Source organism: Python bivittatus, unplaced genomic scaffold (assembly GCF_059951505.1).
Source record: "Python bivittatus isolate LINGU-HERP-01145 unplaced genomic scaffold, Pbiv_v1 ctg000330_np1212, whole genome shotgun sequence".
Lineage (NCBI taxonomy): Eukaryota > Metazoa > Chordata > Lepidosauria > Squamata > Pythonidae > Python > Python bivittatus.
In genome coordinates, this window is record NW_028277058.1 from 58,999,935 (window position 1) to 59,025,180 (window position 25,246).

A 25,246-nucleotide genomic window follows, 5' to 3' on the forward strand; every position below is an offset into this window, starting at 1 on the left:
AAGAAAAACATATAATAACATAAACCTAACATTAATTAAAAACGCAGCAATAAACGCTCATCCAATAACCCCAGGGGACCCATGGCATCGACTCCATCAAACGTGTCCAAAACAGATCAGTTTTAACTACTGTCCAGAATGCTTTGCGGGGGGAGACTTCCATAAAATAGGGGCCATAATGGACAATACTATCTACTGTTTTTAAGCCCCAGTCTCCCTCATGCCTTGAAAAGGGGGAACCCTTAGTAACTTTTGTAGAAAGGATAATCTGAATGGATCAGCTTCACTTGGGGGCAGCAGTCCTGAAAATAACTGGGGGCCAAGCCACTTAAGACTTAATACAGTGTTTCTCAACCTTGGCCACTTTAAGATGTGTGAACCAACTCCCAGAGTTCCCCAGCCAGCCATCTGGCTGGGGAATTCTGGGAACTGAAGTCCACACATCTTAAAGTGGCCAAGGTTGAGAAACACTGATTTAGGCTATACGTGTTCCCCATTCAATAATTCAAGAAGGCACTGAAATCTTGTTAATGTTTAATATGAATATTAAAATATTTATTGTTTTTGACTTTGTGATTACGTGCATTAAAAGGGGGCAGGGATCTGAGCATGTGGTTACGGCTGCCATCTTGACTTTTAATGCGAATATTAAAACGTTTCATATTTAATATGAATATTAAAATGTTCCACGTTTAAAGTGAATATTAAGATTTTGTATTTAATTTGAATATTAAAGCATTCATATTTAATATGAGCATTAAAATGTTTCATATTTCATATGAATATTAAATTATTCATTTTAGAGTCATATTAAGCAGGTAAAACCCTGTTGAAGTTCAGCTGCCATTTGCCATGTAAAATTACCATCATTTAACCAGGAAGCATGCAATGTTAATTATTCATTGTTTTGGAGAGTTCCTTATAGTATTTGCAAATATATATATTTGAGAATAATGGGGCTAAGATCCTGTGGGATTTCCAGATCCAGACGGACAGGAAGGGACTTTCCAATCAACCAGACACTGTGGTAGTAGACAGAAGACAGTGGTGGTGATAGATGTAGTGGTTGTGACACCACATCAGGAAGAAGGAGTATGAGAAACTGGAGAAGTACCAGGCCTGAAGGAGGAACTAGAGAGGATGTGGAAAGTCAAGGCCAAAGTGGTCCCAGTGGTGGTAGGAGCACTTGGGGCTGTGACTCCTAAGCTGGGAGAGGGGCTCCCACAGATCCCAGGAACAGCATCAGAGCTCTCTGTCCAGAAGAGTGCAGGGCCAGGAACAGCTCAGATCCTGCGCAGAACCCTCCAACTCCCAGGCCTCTGGAGGAGGACCCGAGATTGAGGAAGACACAGACCACCCATAGGGGTCAGAGGATCCAAGGTTATATATTGAAACTTTTCCAGTTTTTCAGACTTGGAAACACTCCAGAAATGCTGCTTTAAATTTCAGTTTTAATTTCTGATTCTTTTTCTTTTTTAGTTCTCTTTTTCTCAGATTCTATGAAATAGTTCGTTGTGTTTTTTTCCCAATGGGAAAAAGAGAGTTTTTCAACCTTGGGAACACTGAGATGCCCCCCACCCCCCATGACAGGTGGATTTATTCAAACCCTCTCATGAATCAAGGGTGTCCATGGGGGGGGGGTCAGAAAAGTCAAGATGGCAGCTATGTCCATGTCCTGTCCCTTTTTAATGCATGTAATCACAAAGTCAAAAGCAATAAAGATAGATGTGTGCCAGAACACTCTAGGCTGCCAAAATGGTCATTTTGAGCTCCTTCTGAACACAAGGCTGGTAAGATCCTCACCCTGGTAAGAGCCAACCAGGGCGAGGATATTCCATAAAGCAGAGGTCACTACCAAGAAGGTCTGTCTCGTGTTCCAAGACCCCTTGATACTTCCCCAAGGGTGGGCAGAATTATGTTTGGAAGGACATCTTGTGACCATGCCAAATAGGGTGGGGTTTATTTATTTATTTATTTATTTATTTATTTAATCAATCAATTGGTATTTATAAAGGGTGTGCAGCATGCTGAACAATTGTGCAGCCACAACAATTAGGTATTTAATTCATAATAGAATGAATTAATGAATGAATGGCAACCTGGATTTGTGCAACCTTGCCAGCCCTTCTGGCTCATGCTAAGACCGTCTTAATCCAGCGTTTAGTTTCCCACCATGCCCAACCAGTTGCTGCTGGGGTCCTCAGAAGCAAGAGATGGAGACCTACCTTGGTTCCACCCTTGTTCCCCTGCAGCTGAGATTTGGAGCTAGCCTGCCCCTGATTGGAGGTGACGCTGAGCTTTCAAAATTAATGACCCCTGATAGACCTGTCCTCCAAGAATTTATCTAACCCCCTCTTAAAGCCCCTGCTAATCAGGTCCTTGTTTGAAAGCCAGACTGGAGGGATTTAAAAAATTAAAACTCACATAATGAGCATAAAATCAGAGTATTGGGAAGAGGAACCTGCTTCTCAGCTCTGTCACCACCTTGTGCAGAGGACCATGCAGCTTCTCCTTCATGCTTTCTTTAGAAGATCTATTCCCAAAGACACCTGAAATATCTCTGAAATCTTGAAGATCCACTCTACTGGCTTGGGGAATTTTCCAGGGGACTGAACATCTTTCTTCTGCACAACTTTGACCCAGCCCACAAAGGAAGGAGAAGTTACACTGATTTTGCATCAAGTCTTGATGGTTCTGGATTGCTCCTCTATATTAAATGTTCTTCATTTGGCCCCTATGTGAGTCTTTTTGCCAAGGACCAGGCCCGTGGAGTGTACCAGCTATGGCAAGCAGCAGTACTACCTGTTCTACACCAGGGAGTGGGTGTCTCAGCAGCTACCCAGTTCCTCATTATTTCTTCTTTCCCCACATGATTGGAGGCCTCTCATTTCCAGGAGCCCTGCCTGGAATACAACACCAGCTGCCGGTCAGTGGGTAGCCTTTGGCAGCTACCATTGAACACACAAAGTACCAGCTCGGAAGAGATTGTACCCAGCCCTCCTTCACCACCCCCAAATCTACAAACCCTGCTTTGTGTGCCAGGATAAGTCATCTGGCTACCACTATGGTGTTAGTGGCTGTGAAGGATGCAAGGGTTTTTTCCACCGTAGTATCCAGAAGAACATGGTGTAGACCTGTCACCGGGACAAGAACTGTACCATCAACAATGTGACCCAGAACCCAGCAGACTCAGTACTGCTGCTGACAGAAGTGCTTTGAAGTTGGCATGGCTAAAGAATCTGTCCAGAATCATAGGAACAACAAGAAAAAAGAGGATCCAGAAGAATGTTCAGAGAATTACATCATTACACTTGAGATGGAGGATCTCATTGAGAAAGTGCACAAGGCTCACCAGGAGACCTTTCCTGCCCTCTGCCAGCTGGGCAAGTGCACCACCAACAAAAGTTCAGATCAGTGGGTATTTCTTGACCTTGATCTGTGGGACAAACTCAGTGAATTGTCCACAAAGTGCATCGTCAAGATGGTTGGATTTGCCAAGCAGTTGCCAGGCTTTACCATGCTCACAATTGCTGACCAGATCACACTCTAGATCCCCCTGACCAGATCACACTACGTGCCTCGACATCTTGATCGTACAACTCTGATCATCCTTCGCTACAATGGTCCAAAGCCTCTGGAGATGTTGAGGTTGAGCTCCAAATCTGTAGGGCATCAAATAGGCAAGGTCTTCTCTAGGTCTATGCTACATTGCACTGTAATAAATGTTCACATTCAATGTGCTTGCACGGGAACGGCACACTATAAGCAGATAAAAAATAAACAGGGCTGCACTTCCAGTTCAATGTCAAGAAATGGAGGACGGCTGAGAAGAGTTTAAAGATAAATATTTGCATATCCGATTCATCTGGCCAGTTTCTCACAGAAGTTGGAACAGAAGTTGAACAGGGAGATTTCTCCCACAATTGATTTAATGAGCACTTTAGGGGCGGAGAGCCTTGAAAAACTTCTACAAAAAAACCACATTCTAACTTGAGCAACATTTCCAGTTTCATGTGAACTGGAAACCCTCCTGAACCTACTTTTAAAGGAAGTTAATAAGTAATGGTGGAAAACCCTTGACCTCCCCTTTTGAAACCTATTTAAGCCACCTCAGGGTTGGAAATCAGTCCCATATCTGCTGCTTGGAGAGGAAGTCAACCAATCTCAGAGGACACTCCTGTCAGGTAGAGATCTCTTTCTCTTATAGACTCCAAGAGGGGTCAAAGCCAGAGAGATTTAAAATGGAGATAATATAGGGAAGAATCAGGTATTGATGATAGCAGCCTTTATCATCTGCTGTGTCAGTTGTGAAGATGGATGAGTTGCAAAGCTTCTCCATCCATTGCAGTGAGAAGGGTAACTATACCCCTTTGGAATTCAGGCAGCCAGAAAACTTTACAGCCTGGGGAGCATTATGTATTCATAGAAGGCTGGGCATAATTGCGTGTTTGGGACACACAATGCCCTCACCTAACAAAAAGGACTGCACAAATGTTTTGCTAATTCAAATTCTGTGACTAGATTAATTTCTGCCTTCAGGTTACATTAAGCCAGTAGGTCTCAAAGTGTGTTCTGGGGAATCCCAGGGGTCCATGAAGTCAAATAAATATTTGAAAATGTCTCAGTTTTAACTTCTAATACAGTAAATATTGATAAATATACCCCACATAAACCAAGTCTTTGGGGCCCTCAATCATGCTGAAGAATGCAAAGGGGTCCTGGGACCAGAATGTTTGAGAACTACTGCATTAAGCAAATTGAATGCAATTTGTATAAATGTGATGGCCTATTTTCTTAAGGACTAGAGTCCTGAAGCCTATGGATAATTTGGGATATTTTGTCAGGGAGGTAGGAAAAAAAGCCCTGTTATTGGAGTTTGTTGTCCACTAGCAGTTTGGCCTACTTGCTGCACATCATTCTGTCTTAGGCAAATAGCTCTATTCTAAATGGCTGGTGTGGGCACACACACACCCCTCAAATTCCCACGCTCTGCTTTCAATGGGTGTTTTGAACTGGGCTATGGGACTCCCTGCCCTGAAAGGCTAGACCTCTGTTGCTTTTGGGGAGTTCAGTAGTGGAATGGGGAGATCAGAGCTCCTTGTTTTGTCTTTCAAAACAAGGTGAAGTTGACAAGGGTTCTGCCAAGCTATTGGAAGAACTGAACAACAGTTGCTGTTGTTTTTCTCCGTCCTCAAAAAATATTTTCAGAAAGGGAAATCAAACAATGCTTGCTTTCTTGGCATGAGTCAGAGGGATCAAGAAGCAGAGGAACCGACCAATCAGGGAGCATCTTGCCAGACAGAGCACCTGGCCATTCCTGTGGCTGAAATGGAAGTAGGGGATGACATCCAGAAGAACATTTCTTAAATCGGCTTCATTTCCTACTGGTTTATGTGTAGGAGACCAGCAGCTGAAGATTGTGCTATGGAAAAGCCCAAGGTTGTCTTTAAGTTGAGCTCAACCCTTTTTATGGAGATGACACATGGAGCACTTTTCTCGGCAGCAAGCCTGAACTGAATTGCCATTGCCTTCTACAATGGCGTTTGGACTTTCTAGAGTAGCCTATAGTCCTGGGGCAGTCTCACCAAGATGTCAGTCCAATGAGGTAGACCAGATCAGGAAACGGACTCCATGGGAAGACTAGAACTCTGTTGAGATAGGTTGTAGTAACAGAATCTTGCAGGTCTACCTGTGTTTTCCTTCCCTTCTTCTTATACCCCAGAAAATCAGGGGGAGCCAACCTTTCTTTGTCTAATACTTTCCTGTCTCCCTGGCCCCACACATGACTCTGCACCTGTTGTCCCCAAGGCCTTCTCCATGGCTCCCTACAAAGCTGGACACTTTGAGTTACTTAGCTGAATAAGGAGAAACAGATCTGTTTGTAGGCCTGTGAGAATTGGCTGAGATTGGCCTCAATGCATCAAGTCCATGAAGACTTTACTTCAGTTAATAACTTCAGTCGGATAATAGGAGCTTCTCTATGTTCTTCATATGCACGGAAGCCCCTATTATTGCTTGGTCAAAAAAATGTGGTTGCTTGGTTCCCGTTAAAAGTAGACACCATTCCCTACTTGTTTCAAAGAGAGAGTTCCAGTGAAGCTCCAAAGAAACCAAATACTCCCTTGATATTCTCTGCAGCCCTACTACTGTTAGTCCCTGTGGTAAAAATATTACAGAAAACTAGCATAACATCCTTGGAAAAAGTTTTGACAGGTTTTTCTTGATCAAAAATGAACCTAACTTAATTCTCACACCCATCCTTAGGTTTGCCAATTCAGGAAGTGCCTTCCACATACATGAACACAGCTCCTTTGAGAAATATGCTCTTAATTTTCTATAACCATGTTGATAATATTTTGCCCCCCTTCCCCGAACACAGTGCTGTGAATTTGGCTTTGAAGTTGGTATCTCTGAATGTTTTTCTGTCACGCTCTAAGATTACACTTGTTTTCACAAGGCAGATAAGGAAATGGGGTAGGAAGTGGGCTGGAATGAAGTTTGCAATAGTGAAATTAAGAAAAGTGGTATAACCGCAGGCTATGTGAGTTGACAAAAAGAACAGAAAATACTACCCTGAGCCTTATAAAGAAAATTACATTATTTCAGATGAAACTAACCAGGCATTTTCTAACTTGAGGCCCTGTTTACTTCGGGCCATCTGGCAATGGTCTTTCCCATCACTTGCAATTTGGAGATGCTTGGATCCGTAGTGAAGATTTTCTACATCCTGTATCCCTGAGTTGGTCCCCATTTTTGCAGGAAAATCCTTTCCATGAATTCTGGATCATCATAAACATGGGAAAATGACTTTCCATCATAATCAGAGATGTACAAAATAGCCAGTCTGGAGAAACTGTTCTGTCACCTTGAAAGAGAGATACACATGCTTTGAGATATGTTGAATAAGAGTGATTGACATGAGTTGAATTAAAAAAGCTCCCAGTTTGAGGTAGTATTTAATTTGCTTTCCTCAGTTCCTCCTTTTGAGAGTGTCAGCTTTCAATGGCTAATCCATCTTACCACCTGATTAAACTCTGTTTATGTTGGTATGTCTGTTTTCTTAAAGCTCAACTTAGGGCTCTGTTCTTTGATGGATGGAGATTCCATCCCAGGGCTACCCAACTGCCATTGTCCATGTGGACTGTGAACTGTGGGAGCTGAAACTCTACAAATAGAGGATCCTGAATTTGAAGGCTGTCACATCTGGGCTGCAGACCCTTGGGAACCACTAGGTGGTATCAAGTGAAATACAGAAAAGAAACCTCTCCTGCCATTTCCAAGTCCCCCAGATTTTGCATCGCTATTTCCCCATGCAAAGGGCACCCCTCATTTCTTCTCAGCCCCAAACGCTGCTGGCCTGAGACCAACCAGGCTTCCTCACTAGGAAAGAGGTGTTTCTTTTCTTCAATGTAGCAACTCCAAATCACCAATAGTGAGGACAAAGCGATGTGGCAGAGCATGTTCTCTGTAGTGAAACGAAACAGTTTAAGAGTATTGATAATTCAGCTTAATTTACACAGCAGCTGCTGTTTAGCTTTCCTCGGTCCTTCATCCAACCATGCTTCACATCTCCTATTATATAGCACCGTGATATGTAAAATTGCACCACTGACTGATGATCCCTATTTGTGACACAGCGGCTGTAGAGAATCACTGAGATGATCTTGGAGGAAATGTGCAGAAATAGTTATGAAGGGAGGGAGGGAGGGAGGGAGGGAGGAAGGAGAATAAGAAAGAAAAAAGAAAAAAAAACATACTTTAAGGCCAGGAAAGTGTTATGAAGAAGTTCAGACTGGTTCTACTGCAATTCACTGGGGCATAAGAGGAAGGGAAGGAAAAACACAGTCATGTTTTCAAGATTCTGTTACTAGAGCCTATACCAGCAAAATATATTTCCAGTCAAACTTATGGAGTTGGTTTCCTGACCTGGTCTACCCTGAAGGGTTGACAACAGCCTTGAAAGCCTGACCTTGTTTATTCAGCATACCTAAACATATCAGTTGAAGACCTAGCCACTGCATTCCCAGACATGTTAGGCTTGGTTAGCATCAATCTTGATTAGTTCTCTGTGTGTGAAAGACAAAGAGAGAATAACTTAGTATTGTTGTGCAAACCCACCATTAGATACCACAACTAACTGGTGTCCTGAAAACCCAGAAAATGGGTGAATTCAATAACCGAGTTGAGCATGTTGCCAACTAGCCCATGTTAATTAAATCATGGCTTACTCAGTTCATGTAGTGCCTTGGACCATAAAGTAACTACACAGGTTGGGTTACTTCATTACTTTAAAATGTGGAGTGATTTTCATGTGTGTGTGTCAGTGTGTAATTATGAATGCAACATATTTGTCATTGCCAACATTATTATTATTAACACCACCAGATAATTCTGACTAGATGATGACGATAATGATTTTACAATAAATGCTACCTGCTGCAATCAAAACAGACCATGGGTTAGTGTAGAACATGGACACAGGTGAATAATAAAAATCATCGGGGAAAATTCAACACTTCATAGGCACCATTCAGTTCAACTAACTTAAGGGCCAAATGCCACTGGAGCAGGACTGCTTTGACTACTTTTGAAAAGACCCCCCTGAGGAGGGGTCATCCATAATTCCTTGGGGAGAGGCTACATAAAACAAGGGGCCACCGCTAAATTGTCTGAACCAGCAAAGCCAGTGGGTGATATATAGGCCTCTGATGGGATGGGTGACCTCTCAGGTGCCCAGGGTTTCCACCCCTTATGTCCACTACCCAATGAACAAAGCAGAAGCAAAGCCAAAGTTGCCCTTCCTCTGGAGAAGATCTGACTCCCTGTCCCAAAGGTGGTCTTCAAACAAGTTTGTCTCTCAGTTTCAGCCCTTCTTTTTCTCTTCCAGACACCAACTCTGCCCCAACCATTTCACACGATGTTGCCACTGCTCATCCTCCTCTCTGTGGGCTGGAGTAACATGCCAACAAATGGGGAGGTGGTGGACTCCTTTCAAGACAATTGTCCTCAGTTTTTCCTCCGAGAAACTCCACCAGATATAAGGCTTCCTCCACACCCTGTCCTCATTTGCCAGCGTTACAAAAACCTGTATCGTTTTGCCTCTTTGTATGATAAAGACAATCGCATCCCAGTATATTCAGCTTATATCTACAATCCGGGGAAAGCTAAGAGACCCACAAAATGGATGGTTGAACCCCAGGTAAGAGACCAGGATGGCGTGGTCCCTCCTCCCTTTGGTTGAATGTAGCTTATAATTGATATCTCCCACAAATATTGGGGCTGAAACTCCCAGAAATGTATCTTTTCTGTTCTGTTCCATTTCTATCGTAATATTTATTTAGGTATGTATGTATGTTGGGGCACTAGATTATTACTTCTCATTCAAGTGCTGCTTCCACTGTGTTGCATCTGTATATTCCTTGGTATATTCAAACATTACATTGGGCCGTTAACCTCTGATGGATCTGAACAAAACCAAAACTGGGTAAATGCTAGAACTCTGGAATTTCTCTTCACTAGAAATGGGAAAATTGATTGGTTATGTGCCATCAAGTTGTTTTTGACTCCTAGCGACCACATAGATAGATTTTCTCCATGACAATCTGTCCCTAACCTGTTCTTTCAAGTCTCCCAAAGGTGCACCCATTGCCATTGTAACTCAGTCCATCCACCTTGCTGCTGGTCCTCCTCTTCTTCTCTTTTCTTCCACCTTTCCCAGCATTACAGTCTTTTCCAGAGAGCTGGGTCTTCTCATAATGTGTCCAAAGTAGGATAATTTTGAGCCTGGTCCTTTGTGCCTCAGGTGAGAACTCTGAGTTGATTTGTTTGATGATCCATCGGTTGGTTTTCTTGGCTGTCCATGGAGTCTTCTCCAACACCAAAGTTTAAAGGTGTCAATACTCTTCCTGCTTTTTTAAAGTCCAAGAAATGGGGAAATAGCACACAATAATAATAATAATAATAATAATAATAATAATAATAATAATAATAATAGTAGTAGTAGTAGTAGTAGTAGTAGTAGTAGTAACAACATCTGCCTATCCCAGATCCTTGGGAAGGACTCAATAGGTGGATAAAAATGCCGAATCCATCTGGCTGACTGTGCGGCCAACAGTAATAATAATATATTAAATTTATATGCCGCCCGACTCCCAGCAACTCTGGGAGTAGACTAGGCTAAAGGGGGCTTGAATAGTTTAGGATTCTGTGTCTTGTGGGAACCCAGCCATGGTCTTAGCACATTGTCTTGAGACCATGAGATAAGTTGATTTGTTTGGGCTTAGCATGTTATGTAAATGTAACTGTTCAAGGCTTAAGTTAGACGTGTTGTGGAAACACGGCTGTAGATTAGACGGCAGTGTCTATGTGGTGCTAGGTATTTTTTGTTTCTTCCCAATCACTTATCCTTTAATTCCCACTGTTTGTGCTTCCCCTTTTCTTCTCTAAAGCTCATTAATTCAGCATTCCAAGCTGAAATGGAAACCGAAGGAGACTTCCTGAATAAAAAGGGGTCTAAAGTTGCTCTCCAGATCAGCCAAGCCATCTTGCAAGATTACAAGAACCTCACCGATTGTAACAGGGGCCATCTTAACCCAAATGGACACCAGCCTGACTACAGTGCCAAGTCATCTACCTTCACCCTGACGAACATTGTCCCGCAAAACATAAAGCTCAACGGTGGGGCCTGGAACAACTACGAGCAAACCACAATGGCAGAGATGACCAAAGGATGCCAGGAGACATTTGTGGTGGTGGGAGCGGTGCCAGGGGACACCTACATAGCAGGAGGGCGGGTCAACAAGCCCAGCCATTTGTGGTCTGCCGCCTGCTGTGTGATCGACAACAATCATCTTAGATCCTGGGCCATCCTTGCCAGGAATGAAGAAAATGTGGTGCTACGGTTCACTTTAGGCCAGCTGGAGGATCACCTTGCAAGGCTGTATAATGTGAATCATGTCTCCCTCTTTCATAGTGACTGTCCCCGGCAATAAATTATTGTCGTTCTAGCACAAACATGGCAGATACAAAATTGCTTGAACTAATTTAACAATGGGCATATTAAAATTTCCTGCAGGTAGCAGCACAGAGCCAACTGGGCTGATCATGGAAAGCTAAACAGGGTCAGATCTGGTAAGTATCTTCAGGAGGAAGCACTACCCAAGCCCAGATATTAGGGTAGAGGGGGAAGTTGGAAAAGCAAATGGGAAAAATGAAACAGCAAACTGCTTTTATCCTGTTGCAAAGAGAATGACATGGTGTCACTCACGAGGTGTTGATCCCAACTCAAGGGAGTCTTTATCATTAATATCCTGTGAGCCATCAGGAAGGCAGTGAAATGCTTGCGCTGGCCTCCTCCTCCTCCTTCCCAGGGCTGAGAGAGAGGGACTGGCCCAGAGTCACCCAGTTGGCTTCATGCCCAAGGGGGGACTAGAACACACAGTCTCCTGGCTGCTAGCACGGAGCCTTAACTGCTGCACCAAACTGGCTCTAGTAGTTAATAGCTAATCTCAACACCCCGTAGCCCAAGCCAAGCGGGATTGTGCAGAAAATTTCCTCCATGATGTGCTATCCAATCACGTCCTCTCCCTTTCTTTGGTCCGTTCGGTACAACTGGAAGCAGCAACGGGCAAATCCCAACACAGATGCAGTGGTGGAATTGTACTAGGTCTCAGTAGGGATATCCTGTTTATTCCAAGCACTTCTATCTTGCTAGCAGGAAAAAGAGGGCAATTCCTTGATTAAGTTACAGCATTAAAAAAGGCAGCCCTTATCTGCAGGTATATAATCTAGAAGAAGTGATGCAAAAACGAAAAGAGGAGGAAGGAAGAGGGGAAAAAGAAAGAAACTCAGGTACAAACTCTTGAAGTTGACCAGATTGCCCATGCTGGCTGGGGAATGCTGGGAGTTGAAGTCCACTCATCTTAAAGTTGCCAAGGTTGAGAAACACTGGTTTAATGCTAAGCACCTGGAAACAATGCAGGGAAAGGAAGAGGTGGTCTTTCTGCAGGGTTGGTAAAATGCCCCGCTTTGGAGAAACTGCTGATCACATCTTAAACATTTATTCATTGAAAGGGTTTTTATTATATTGTTCATTCCCCAAAGCTTCCACAGTAGTTTACATAGAACAGTGGGGAAAAAAGGCATGGCTTGTCAGCAAGCATACCACCTAAAAGACACAACCCCAAAGGAAAGAGGCTCTGAGGGGGAAGATGGGTAAGGCAAGCCCAAGGGCTAATTCTTGCAGTTCAGTGGAACTTGCCTGTAATGGGTATAATGATATAAGTGGGGCTTTCCCCCCTCCTGCTGCCAGGTTGCCTCTTCTGCTAATACCTGTTGCCTTGCAGAGAACCTTCTCAGTGGACACTGCAATGGACAGGCTTAATATGAGCTTAGCCCCGCCGCCCCATGAACAGGAAACACCCATTTCATGGAAGGAAAATGGAGAAAGCAAGTGAATGAGATTCCACGCATAGTATGTCAGGCAAACGTATCCATTTTGCTGTTAACCCTTGGCAGTGAAATTCCTGGGGTTGCAAGGAAGTAGCCCAGGTCACATGCGGCCTATGGTCCGCGTGTTTTCTATCCTTCCAACGATACCGTGCCTGCACTATCCAGAGGAGAAGTCATAAGATCTTGTCTGGTTATCAAGCAGAATTAATACAGAGCATTGCTTGCATGCACATAGCATTCTGGTGCATTCAGGCTATTCCATCCCCTCCACGGAAGTAGCTGAATCAACTTCTAGCACGGGGATGTTACTTCTGGTGTACTGGTTAAGATGTTGGAATGGGATGGCCCAGGTTCAAATCCTCCCTGAGCCATGGGTGATCTGAAGCTCATTGGGCGATTTGGAGCTAGTCATTCTCTTCCAGCCCAACGTATCACACAAGGTAGCTGTTGTGGGAAAAAAATAAAGAGGAAGGAATCTAATGTATATCACCTTGAACTCCTGGAGGAAAGGTGGGGTATAAATAGCATATTATGAATAAATAAACAGGCACAACCATGGAGTGGCAAATGCGAAGAGCCAAGAAACCATCTTTGGGCGACTTGGCTATTCCAACAGGCTCTTAGAGCTGGAGTGGTATGAAAGGTTCCTCTGTCCATGGAAGGTCTTTTAATTCTGGTTGGATTGACCATGGTGTGTTTCTAGTCCCACGTATTTTGCTTTCTCAGGATTGGTTCTAATTGGAGCCCTCTAAAATAAAAATTAAAAATATGAACAAGAAGGGAGCCCTGTGGGCTACTAATATTCCCCCTGCTATTATGCTTGGAAGTGACACTAATTTAACAACCAAGATCCAAGAGAAGAACAGGGACGCAACAACCAATCGCCAAGAGAAAGAGCACAAGGACAAGTGTCCAATCTTCTCTCACCATGTACCAGGTTTGCAGTTTCAAGGCCATTAGCAAAAGAAATCAAACCAAAACAGCAACAGTGTTCACCATGTGTGCTATTCTTTCAGATCAATATGTAATACCCCCCAGGGCAAGATGGTTCATCTTGGTCTAGATATTCTCCTAGAGAGATCCATGCTTGATCATGCGGAGAAGTTCTAAGCTGCCATGGGGAGGAAAGCAGTTGTGTTTCTCTGTTGCTTCTCACTGGTGATCCTGGACATCCAGAGAAGCTGTAAGCACTTTTGAAGGGATGGGGTCATTTTGACAATAAAACAAAGGTTGAAGTAAGGAGGAGGAGAATGACACCTTTTTTCATGACTTTTGGGAGAATTGGCCACAAGAGAACAACTGGATATTTGGACCAGCAAAGAGGAAGAGCAGCCCACTGATTGAACAAAGTATGGGATACTGTGAACAAAGCATATGAAAGACTTTAGGTGGAGATCAGTCTGGGGAAAGGTGTACAGCAATTCCAGGCCATGCAATTCAAGGGGGACCTCCAGAGTAGATGACTGGTTATTGGTAGGAGGAAAGATGTTGCAGTAAGACAGCTGTCTCAGAAAGGATGCCTATGCGCTTTGGATGAGTATAGAGCAGTTTCAAAGTACCTTTGAAGGGTGGAAAACCTATGCATTCCAAAATATAACTTTTCACTTGGTTATGACATCTATAGAATGTGGTGGTTTCCCAGAGCAGTTTTAAGAACTCTGGAAGGGCAGTTGTCTCTGTAGGGATAATACTGCATATGGGCAATCTAAGCGTAAAGGTTTCTGGGGAGGACAGTATAGCCACTCAAGAGGGACAGCTGTCTGGAGCGGTCTGGAACTGGGGAGGAACATATGGGACCTCATTTGGATAATGTTTTTCTGGAGCATGAGTGGGGCAGCTGTCTCTGGAGTGGCATATGAAGATTATGTTGGAATAGAGGGGTGGTCAATAGGGCAAGGTTTCTATGGGGAAATGTATTCTTCTTCCAGAGGGTCAAGTGCATCTGGAGGAATGTATGGAGACCCTGGTGGAGTATATGGGGGCTCTGGAGGAATATTTGGCTGCTCAATAGACTGAGATGTCTTTGGGGCACTGTATATGAATCCTGGAGGAATAGATGGAGGCTCCAGATTGATGATCTCTGAAGGAATAATGGGGGGATCTGGAGGAATGTAGGGGGCTCCAGAGTGGTAGTGGTCTGTAGGATAATATATGTTATCTTGGGAGGAGGAGATTCTCCTGAGAGAATGTATGGATGTTGTAGAGGAGCAGGGATTTCTGGGGGGATGTATGGAGGCTCTAGAGGGGCAGGAGCTTCTGGAGGGGCGTATGGGTGTTCTAGAGGAACAGGGGTTTCCTTGGGGATGTATGGATGCTCTAGAGGGGTAGGAGCTTCTGGAGGGGTGTATGGAGGTTCTAGAGGGGCAGGAGTTTCTGGAGGTGTGTATGGAGGGTCTAGAGAAGGAGGAGTTTCTGGAGGTATGTACGGAGGGTCTAGAGAAGGAGAAATGTCTGGAGGCATGTATGGAGGGTCTAGAGGGGCAGGAGTTTCTGGAGGTGTGTATGGAGGGTCTAGAGGGGCAGGAGTTTTTGGAGGGGCGTATGGACGGTATAGAGGAGCACGAGTTTATGGAGGTGTGTATGGAGGGTCTAGAGGGGAAGGAGTTTTTGGAGGGGCTTATGGACGGTCTAGAGGAGCACGAGTTTCTGGAGGTGTGTATGGAGGGTCTAGAGGGGCAGGAGTTTTTGGAGGGGCGTATGGACGGTCTAGAGGAGCACGAGTTTCTGGAGGTGTGTGTGGAGGGTCTAGAGGAGGAGGAGTTTCTGGAGGTATGTATGGAGGTTCGAGGACAGCAGGGGTCTCTGGAGGAGTGTATGGTACTTCAAGAGATGGAGGTTTCTCCACAGGCACATATGGTGGCTCTAGAGTGGCAGAGGTCTCTGAAGGTATGTATGGATTTTCTAGAGGAGCAGGAGCCTCCAGAGGGGTATATGGAGGTTCTATAGGAGTGGGGGTCTCCTGGGGAATATATGGTGGCTCTAGAGAGGCAGGCGTCTCCAGGAGGATGTATGGAGGTTCTAGGGGGACAGATGTCTCTGGAGGCATGTATGGAGGCTCTAAATGAGCAGAGTTCTCTAGCGGGATGTAGGGGGGCTCCAGGGTGACTTTTGCTTCTGGAGGAACATATGGGGGAGGCAAAGCAGTTGGGTCTGGAAAGCGGTATTGAATTGAGCTATGAGCTGATTTTGGAGATTCTTTAGAGTATGGTCTCAAGCGAAATGGCTTCTCAACTGCAATAAATGGAGGCTTCAAGATTATTGCCGTCTCTGTAGGGATGTAGGGGGACATTGGAGGTGAAGGAGTTGTTTCTTCTGGGACATATGGAGGTTCTAGAAGTGGGGGAACTGTTTCTTGAGGGAGGTATGGTGATTCCATGGTAGCTGTGTCCTCAGTGATTGAGGCTGAATTGGTGTCCTTGATGTTGTGATTTTGTAGATGTTTCTTCTTTGGGATCTTTTCTGTTCCCACCATCTTTCCAGAGATCCATTTCAGGAACTGCTGAATGGAGGTGTAAATTCCTGGGCAGTTTGTCTTGGCACAGTCTTTCTTTGAGCTGGTAATCCCAACTAAGTAGTATGGTGACTTGGGCAATGTCTTGCACATTAAAAGCGCCCCACCATCTCCCTGTAGAAAAAAAAAAACGAAGGAACAAGATTCAGCAACAAACACTTTGCAAACACAAGGTAGCGTTGCTTCACACCAAGGAGCAAGAGGCAAACTCAAGAATTTCTAACCAGGTCAAAAGAATGCATATGGCTTTTTAGCAGTGTATCACATCAGGAAATTATCCCTTGTAATATGCCACAAATTCATTGGCTTCTTGGTTAAACAAAACACAAAAACCACGACCCCAACTCCAGTCATATTTGGGCTTTCTCTATATGGCACATTAGTTAGGTTGCTTTTATTAGTGAATGTTATACTTCGACCATTTGTTCACACAACACACTTAACCAAAGGCTGCATTCACACAAAAATGTCAAATTCGGTATGTCATATTTTTTATGGTTTAGCCTATAGCTGACCTTGGCTGATCTTGGAAAGCTTGGCAGGGTGAGACCTGTTAGTTATGGATGGGTTACCATTTAGAAATCCCAGGGCGATGTGCTAGACAAAAAATATTCTGGAAGAAGGCAGAAGCAAGCCACTTTTGTGCTGTTGGCCAAAAAAATGCATGGATGTGAAGTCACCAGGAGTTGAGCACAACTCAGAAGGAGACTTTATGTTGTGTGAACCTAACCTGATTAATTCGTTTATGGCTGAATGTATTGTGAAAACCTAGAAAATAGGTTGAGTTACCAAGTTAAAGATGTATGAATTTAGCTCATGTGCGGTAACAAGATTGTCCCAAGGAGTCACAGAGAGTGTAAACTCAATTTAGATGCTTAATGATTACTTCAGTGTTGCACCAATTAATTCTTTTGAACATATACTATCTGATTATAGAACTGAAGATGTGAGAGGTAAGCTAAGAATCAGGAATTCTCAGGATGGAGATGTCCGTTATGTCAACAACTAATGGTGGTCCAGCTTGAAGGCCATGAAGCATAGGGCAAAGTATCCTTTGAAATATAGGAAAGGTGGAAATAAGATGTGATGTGTTTCAACTGCTGTGGGTATAAGAGGGAAATGCACCCCCACACTGACAAAGAACAGTCAACTGTTTTAATATGGCTACTGTCTGGCTGTGAAAAACATTCTTACCTAACTATGTTGTGTTGTGTGTCTGAGAGACTTCTAAGTCCAGGTTTTGCAGCCTGATAAGGTGTATAGAATAGGGGTTGGAGATATACAACTGAAATCCAACTGCAGACCCTAAAATAGTTGGTTTTAACTCTCAGGTTAGCTCCAAAAACTATCATCAAATTACGATTTTAATATGACCTAGGAAAAATCCTTAAATACATGGGAGGTGAACAGCATTCAATGCCTTACACTGAATAATTAAAATGTAATTTAAAGTAAAAAATTAATTCAGTTTCTTCAAATTTAATGACAGTTTAATTTCAATCAAATGCAGCACAAGGGGAAAAGAATACCTTCTATGGGAAGGAGCTATGCATTTAGGGTTACTCTCAATTAATTAATGCATTTGCTGAATCAATAATAACTAGTTTCTTTAATTAAATGTTAATACAAATCTAAATTTAATTTAATTGCCTGAGTTGGTCCCCAGCTATGTTTTTTGGAGCATAGCCACCACAGAGGGAAAGTGATTTGCTCGGTATTTTTTTCCTAGTGGACCTCAAGATTTGGTTACAGCTCCAGTTTGGTGATTTGGAAAACAATCAGCTTCCTCTCCCAAACAATTTGGGGTCCAAATCCCAGTCTCTCTTCAGAAATAGGGGTTCTTTCGACACAGTAGGCTAAAATCTAGGGGTGAGTTGGTGGCTCAGTGGGAGCTGTAAACCTAGAAAACTGGTTCATGAGGGAACCACACTTACACTGGCAAACTGTAATGGTATGTGGGAATGACCCTGGGAGACAGGGAGAAGAGACGTAGCCAAGGGAGTGGTCAGATAAAAGGCAGCTTAGCTCACAGCAGGAATGTGAGTGGGGCAAGAGGCTCAGAAGAGACCCTTCCTAGTTTCTTGGACTGTAAAGGCGAGGGTGGAGAGATGTCCTTTCAGACTTGCAAGATTCTGTTAATGTAATCTTACAATAAAGTAGAATTAGCTCATCTGGCCATGCTTCCTGTCTGGTCTACCTTGCAAGGTTGACACAGACCAAGCCAACAGGAAGCAGCTTTTGTTTTTCTTGTTGCTGATGGGCACAATATTGGACTCTTTACCTGGCAATGGTCACTATTGGTGTCCTCCGAACTTGCACAGAGTGTGTGGGGATTCAGCCCCCTTTTGTACCACTCACTGCTGTTGCATACTTTTGTCTTCAGAACATGTGCTCTGGCTTCGTGCACAACAATGGAGGTACCTGTGGGCAAAGCGTGGAGTTCAGCTGGATGACCACCTTCTCTGGTGGTAGCAGTTCCCTTCCCTTACACACACACACAAACATACAACCCATTTCCCAGCCTAGAATCTATAGCCTGCTTGACACAAAACCTAACTATTGAGAGAGAGAGAGAGAGAGAGAGAGAATCATAGTATTACTTGTGGATTGGTAAATTGGTCCTTACTGACCCACATGTCTAGAATTGATGCCCTCACCTGGTCTGAACTAAGATGTCTTAGCATCCTTGTGTTGCTCAGTTATCAAGCAGGCTTAGCAGGCAGCTGATCATGGAGGGGTCTTACTTGGCATAGAGGAAAAGCTGGCTCTCTCAGACCTGGTCATTGTATCCTGCACTTCCATTCACTAAGAAAAAAATGGGGCCAGAGGACTGTCCTTTACCCAAAGGGAGGGGTATACCAGCCCAAAATAACAATAAGTGTTGCACTCATCTCTTCTTCTAGAGAACTTCTAACTGCTTCCATCATCATAGATGGTGAAGCATGGCAGGTTGTCCCCATACTAAAATGGGCAATATTGCGAGGGCTTGTTTCTGCCATGGTTAGATGCAGGTGAGGGAAAGTCCATAGTCCTCTAAGGAAGAAATAGAAAAATTGAACTTGACATATTTGTGAAAATGAAAATTAGAAAGAAACCAAAATTGATACACTTGCCCATCCCCAAGTGGACATCCCAGCCAATTCTCTGTGTGCCCCAGCCTGGGCAATCTATACAGTAGCACACCCATATATGAACCAACCCTTGCCCGTGCCTCCCTCCACTTGGATTCCCTCACTCTTAGAGCTCCAGCCACTGACGTAGCAGTTGGAGAAGGCTTTAGAGTCCATGGTGACTGGTGGCAAACAGATTGGCTGCACGTGGTCATCAAAAGTCACAGGTCTGTCAAGCTCTATCAGCGCGATGTCATTGATCTCTGTGGATGGATTGTAATCCTGGTGGAAGATGACTCGGTCTATTGAGCGTAACTGTACTGTGGCCGGCAATCTAGAAAGGTCTGTGGCACCCAACACAATCCTCCAGACTTTCATGGAGCTGCAAGCAAACAGAGCATGGGATGTGCAAAACTCAATGAAATCTTTCAAACACAGTTATATCCCCAGAACTCAGATTTATAAAAATATGGAACCTTATGCCCCCCCTCCAAATATAAAGATCTTAACCACAATACACAGTGTCTGAAGTTCCTGACCTGTACCTGGCACAAGTTGGTCTCCATATGAAAAGGTTTGGAAGGTCTGAGGAGGACCTTCCAAATTCTGAAGTCCACCCATTGCACAGACAGAGAAGAGGGATGCACTTAATATTTTTTGAAGACTGAGCACCATGTTAGGCTGAGAGCTGGCCCAAAATGGGTGGAAGAATTTATCAGCAGGGATATGATTCTCTATTTTTTCCTGGGTTTGGGGAGGATGCTTAGTTTTCTTTTTTAAAAGGATATTTAAAAAATATTATTAAAGAATAAGAATATGGAGATATAAGCATTGATTAATAATTTCCATCTCAGCTGGTAACACTTTTTCTGGGCTCAGAAGTTGTAGCCAGGCTGAAAAGTCAGAAAACATGCTGGAAGAAGGCAACGACCAAGAACCACTTGGCAACAATGCCAAGGAGATAGCGTGATTGTGTCCAGGAAGTCAACAGAAGCCTATTTTGGCTTACAAGTGGCTTCACTGAATCAATGTTCTTTTGTTCCACTGTGTACTGGCTTACTCTGGATTATTGTTTATAACATATTATGTAAATAATCTGCTGTTCACCACTCTAGGCTCTGGGGGGTAGGTTGGATTTACTAACAAAATAAATGAATGAAATCCAAATATGCAAGAGAATTCTTGGAACCCTGGTATTCAGACAAGGCAGCAATCAACAGACACATAGAGATTAACAGCATCTACATACTATTCAAAAGAGACAAAAGACCAGAAGATCGCCTCACCAGCAATCAATCACCAGCAATCATCTCCAGCAATCATCACCCAGATGAGCAAAGGTCACCACCAGGCACACAATCAAGCAGTCAACAGATGCTAATCAATGAACTACCAGAGGAGCAAAACAGAACCCACCCCCACCAGCACTGGCAAGGCAGGCCACAGCAGATAAACAGAGAGCAAACCTCATCCCATTTTAGCACTGAAGATGTTACCTAGCCGGGTAAGGAAACATTTGCAAGAAAAGAACCAAGCTCAGAGAACCCCAAGCAAATAGATGCTGTTTTTTTTCTTACTTTCTCTTTGCACTGAAACAGTGTGCCGCAGTGAGGATCCAACGAGCAGCAACAATGGATCCACCACACGAATGCCTTGATCCCTTGGGAGTGTATATCTGAATGCTGCTGAGCCACGGCCATGTTCCAGGTAAGGCATAATTGCCACCCGCCACCTGCTTCCTGCTTCGGTGGATGGCTCCCAAGGGCTGTATCCCACAGGCTGAGAAGAAGCAAACACAGAAAGATCAGAGGTGAAAAGGAGCTCGGTCCAACCTGATTGTGGTCAGGCTAAAGTTGGCAGAAATAGCCTTTCCAAAAGATCCCACAATTTGTGGGTAGAGAAACTGTGGAGGTGATTTCTCCCCCACTTCTCCAGGGGCAGCAAAATGTCTCCAAGGGCAGGATTTTCCCTGACCCCTGACAGTTGCATCACTTCTGGAAAAAACGGATGGGAGGGGCTCCTCCTTCAAGTTTCCTCTTAGAATGGCATGGAAATATGAGCAGCTAAGATTTCTGGAGAGAGGGTTGCAGAATAAAAAATAGAACATCTCCAGCCACCCCTTGACCATCATCACTAATAAGCAGAAGATCATCCCACTCCATCTGTGTCTATCTCATCCACATTGTCCTTCTCCTTTGAAAAAAATTCTAAAGCAATTTCAATGTAAACTTCCAAGGCTCACGAGATCAGCTTCAACAACTCCATTCCTTAAGTGCGTAACTAAATACAACTACTAAACCTTGTATTTAAACCTTGCCCATTCCTTTTCTGCAAGTTTTCCTTCAAATCTCCAGTTTTTAGTCTACATTATAGGTTTGATGCAAATCAACACTTGGTAAGAAAGATTACAAATAAGCACACAACTGAAGTAGTTTTTCCCAAAGACACATGCTCTTGATGTCTGGAGTACTATTCTCAGCAGTCCCACCTAGCAAGACTAGATTAAACATAAACACTCACTTTTAAAGTTGCTGGTGGTCCGGAGTATTAATTTTGCTACCTTGATGGCCCATCCCTCCACACTGGACTCAAGGAATCAGATTTGGGAATTTGCAACTCTACTGATGAAGTCCTCAGGATATCTGATTTTATATCTTTGTTTATTTATCAAATGTTCATTTTGCCCAATTGCAATCAACTCCCAGCGACTTAAGTCAGTTTAAAACTCAATAAAACCACTACACAATCAAGGTCAAAACTAAATAATATATAACAAACATATGAGGCACCTAAAATCAAGGGCCCCAGATGTTTCCGAAGTCAGGTATGTTTTCCTTCTAGATTCCAGTGCTCCTTGATAAAATCAACCAAGCTGTCTTTATCTTGCCCCTTGATACAGCCTCCCCAGATGGTATGACCTGCTATCAGTGGGGCTTGTTCTCAAGTAAGCTGTAAAATTTGCAATTTTAGGCAAACTGTTGTCAGTCAACAACTACTTTGAACAGGGTGCTATCACGATTCACCAGCTAGCAAAACCGAGAAATTTCAGCAGGTTGTTTGCTAAGGCCAGCGCAGTTCCAGATGCAGAGACATGATCGAGAAAAGCCCCTGTGTGTGGGCCCTGGCAACAGAAGCCATGGAGAAACCCCTTATTCCACCCTTCCCAGGCCCTCCTCTTACTCTCTAGTTCAAAGCCACATGTCCCCAACAATGACAGGAAGACTACAACTGCTCGAAGCAGCCAGCCCAAGTGGGGCACCCATCCTGCACTGTGGTTCATGGCATCGGTTCCATATTGTTCAAACCAAGGTGGCAACATCAGCGAGTTCTTCTGCGTTGCTAGGAGACAAGGCCTGGGTTTGACCAGTGGGGATGGACTGGAATGAACAAGTCACCCCTTAGCTAATGGCCCCAAGATGAGGGGCTCCCTCATGGAAAAGTTCTTTGGGAAGCAAGAAATATCTATTTTCAGTAGAGTGCAACCATACTGATGCTTCTAATTAACTGTGAAAACAGGGCTGGCATTGAGGTTGGGCCTGTGGACTGTCGACAGATAAAGCTTCTGGAAGCTCAGCCAGGCTTTTTCTCTCTGGGCTGGTGTAAGCAGCCACATCTTGAGATTTTAATAGACAGTTTTCAGGAGTGGTCAGATCAAAAGATTCAAAGAAAACCCCATGACTCAGCCCCAAATTGATTGCATCTGCGTGTGAGATCCTTATGCAACAAATGGCTGGTGGAAACAGCATCTCTATTTCAAACTGTTTGGGGTTTGCTTTAAATATATCATTCTTCTTTTCCAAGATGGTCATCTAATGAGGCTGAAATGTATTTCCTTCTCAGTTCCTTCTTGGAAATTTCAGGGGTTCAAAATTTATTCCTCTGGATACAGAGATGATCACATTTCCATTTCTCTTTGTGGCATATTCTATAGTCCCATTTTAAAGTAGCTTATTTATCATACCTATGTACCCATCATCGTGCTTTCGGGATAAACAACACTATACAAAATGCAGAAAAAGAGTAAGAGGAGGTTGGCAAAATGCACTGTAGGCAGAAAAGAAAAGGAAAAGAAATCTACCTAAATCTATACCTAAGCCACATACTGGAAACTCAAGAAGCAAGACTAGAATAGCTTCAGAAAGGCACATTTCTGAAAAAATGGATTATAAATTATAATCTTGAAAGCTGTAAAAAAAATTCCTAAACAGCTTTAGAGCAAGCCAATCAAAGTAGAGACTGCTTGAAGCATTTCTTTCCTATAATCCCCACCTCTGGGCTGGGCTACCTCTTCTGACAACCTTCCACTGCCTGCTTCTCACCACCTGCTTCTCACAGTCCTTCACACCATCCATGCGTCTATGGTGTCCATACACCCACACACTGATTCTCCCATGTACTTATTTCCTCCAAGACACAGTTGCCCCTAGCCACAGGAGAAATTTGCCCCAGCAACTTCTTTTTCCTGACCTGTCCCCACCATGTTATCTTTATCTCATCTGCAGTAAGAGAGGCTTAAGTTTTATGTGGCAGCTAGGTGGTAATCAAGGTTAAGGAGCCAAATTTGAGGCCAGGTAGATGTATCTTTTGTTAAGAGAACTGCCGTAGCAAGCAGAGAAGGGAGATCTGAAGTCCTCAGATTCTGAAAGAAGCATTTTGCAACCAGTTGTTCTACTTGGTTTTGTTAGTTAGGAAAGCCACAGTATATTTATGGAAATGTTTGAGAACCATAACTATGCCATTTAGGCTTAGAGGTTAATATCTGACTTGCTCATCTGATCATCAATGGTCACTCTTTGAAATCTTTCATCCTGATGGTTCCATATCTTCCATGTTGGCCACATTGTCCTTTTAGTTTCATCAGAGAGAAGGTAGAATCTCCAACCTTTGCTTAAAAGGTCAGTTGGTCAGTTGGTTAGTCATATGAATAAACAAAATCTTTGTAACATCATCTGAAAACCCCGTCACTAACAAAAGATAAAGGGAGTCACAGAAAAAGAGGAAGAAAAATAACAAAAGAGGTAGAGGAAGTATATGGGGAATTGAAAACCCCCAGGTTCTCCTGATATCTCAAAGGCAACACAGAAGAAAGCAAGTGACCTTCTCCATTTCTAAAAAGCCCCTGTTATTTCCTATATTTTACAGCTTAAATAATTTTGTTCAGAGGCTGTTATTTTCATTGTTATTTACAATGGAAATTCATAAATATTTTCAATATTTATTTTATATTTAATGTTGTACCTTCTGTCTTCTATATAGGTTCCGTATTGAATTATGTTAGACTTTTGTAATAATAATGTTAACTTTTTCTTTTTTGCCCTTCATTGTCTAGATTGTTATAGTTACTGGTTGCACATTTTACAGTTTTAGGTTATTTTATGCTGCTCTAGGGCTATAATAATGTATTATGAATAATGGCAATCAAGTAATTAATAATAAATTATGATTACAATCTGAAGAAGTATGAATTTTGCAGTATCACTGACTTTCAGTTCGAAAATGACTTCACAATCTTATGTAAACTAAACAGATTTTGCCTCCATGCTTAATATATCCTAGTCATCACCCACTAAGTCCTTTGATCTCTAACTGGATCAAAGTGCCCAATGTGATCTGAGTCAGTGTCTCCCCCATCTAATTCTGTTTTTAATTCTTTAAATAAAAATAAAAATAAATGGAAAGCAAATGCCACTACAGGCAGTTCCTATACAAGAGGGAACTGTTGCTGTGAAGTGAGGAACCATGAAATCACTGGCAGAAACCATTAGGGAAGAAATTAAATCTTGTAACTCCACCAGTTGAACTGCCTTGCCTCCTACTCTTGAAGAGCATGGCTTGACAGAAATGGTGGAGCCTGGTCTTATTAAGTTGACTGCCTGGAGGTTTCAGACAGATGGGAGAGGAATAGGGAGGCAAAGGAAATTTCTGTGTGCCTAAAGCATCAGATCACGGCTTATCAAGGACCTTTGGTTTATGAGGAGACAACTGTGTCTGAATCTCCAGCACAACCTGTTGACTACAAATGTCTAGAGTAAGAACACATTGCTTATATTCCCCATACTTTGATTCCTATTCCTTTCTTGGAGATCCTGTCTTTACTTTATGTTCACTCTTTGCAACTTAGCCTGATATCTACCATACCTTGCTAATTTTTACTAGTCCTAGCCCTGGAATTTAA

At 43.2% G+C, this 25,246-nt stretch overlaps 2 protein-coding genes and 1 pseudogene across 2 annotated transcripts; 2 read left to right on the top strand and 1 right to left on the bottom strand.

The window, feature by feature from the left end:
• Positions 1-2,782: 2,782 nt before the first annotated feature.
• On the top strand, positions 2,783-3,550 carry LOC103057301 (retinoic acid receptor alpha pseudogene; annotated as a pseudogene).
• A 526-nt stretch (positions 3,551-4,076) lies between these two features.
• On the top strand, positions 4,077-11,013 carry LOC103057781 (endonuclease domain-containing 1 protein-like). Its single transcript, XM_007440303.3, has 3 exons — positions 4,077-4,184; positions 8,888-9,199; positions 10,449-11,013. Exons 2-3 carry the CDS (start codon positions 8,918-8,920, stop codon positions 10,989-10,991), a joined length of 825 nt encoding a protein of 274 aa, XP_007440365.1. The 5' UTR covers positions 4,077-4,184; positions 8,888-8,917; the 3' UTR covers positions 10,992-11,013.
• A 4,054-nt stretch (positions 11,014-15,067) lies between these two features.
• On the bottom strand, positions 15,068-23,423 carry LOC148215991 (uncharacterized). The gene is made up of 5 exons (XM_088141527.1): positions 23,405-23,423; positions 20,649-20,850; positions 19,197-19,453; positions 18,243-18,382; positions 15,068-16,075 (listed from the first exon to the last, which is right to left on the bottom strand). The coding sequence occupies exons 1-5, from the start codon at positions 23,421-23,423 to the stop codon at positions 15,068-15,070; spliced, it is 1,626 nt and encodes a 541-aa protein (XP_087997653.1).
• Between the last annotated feature and the right edge of the window lie 1,823 nt (positions 23,424-25,246).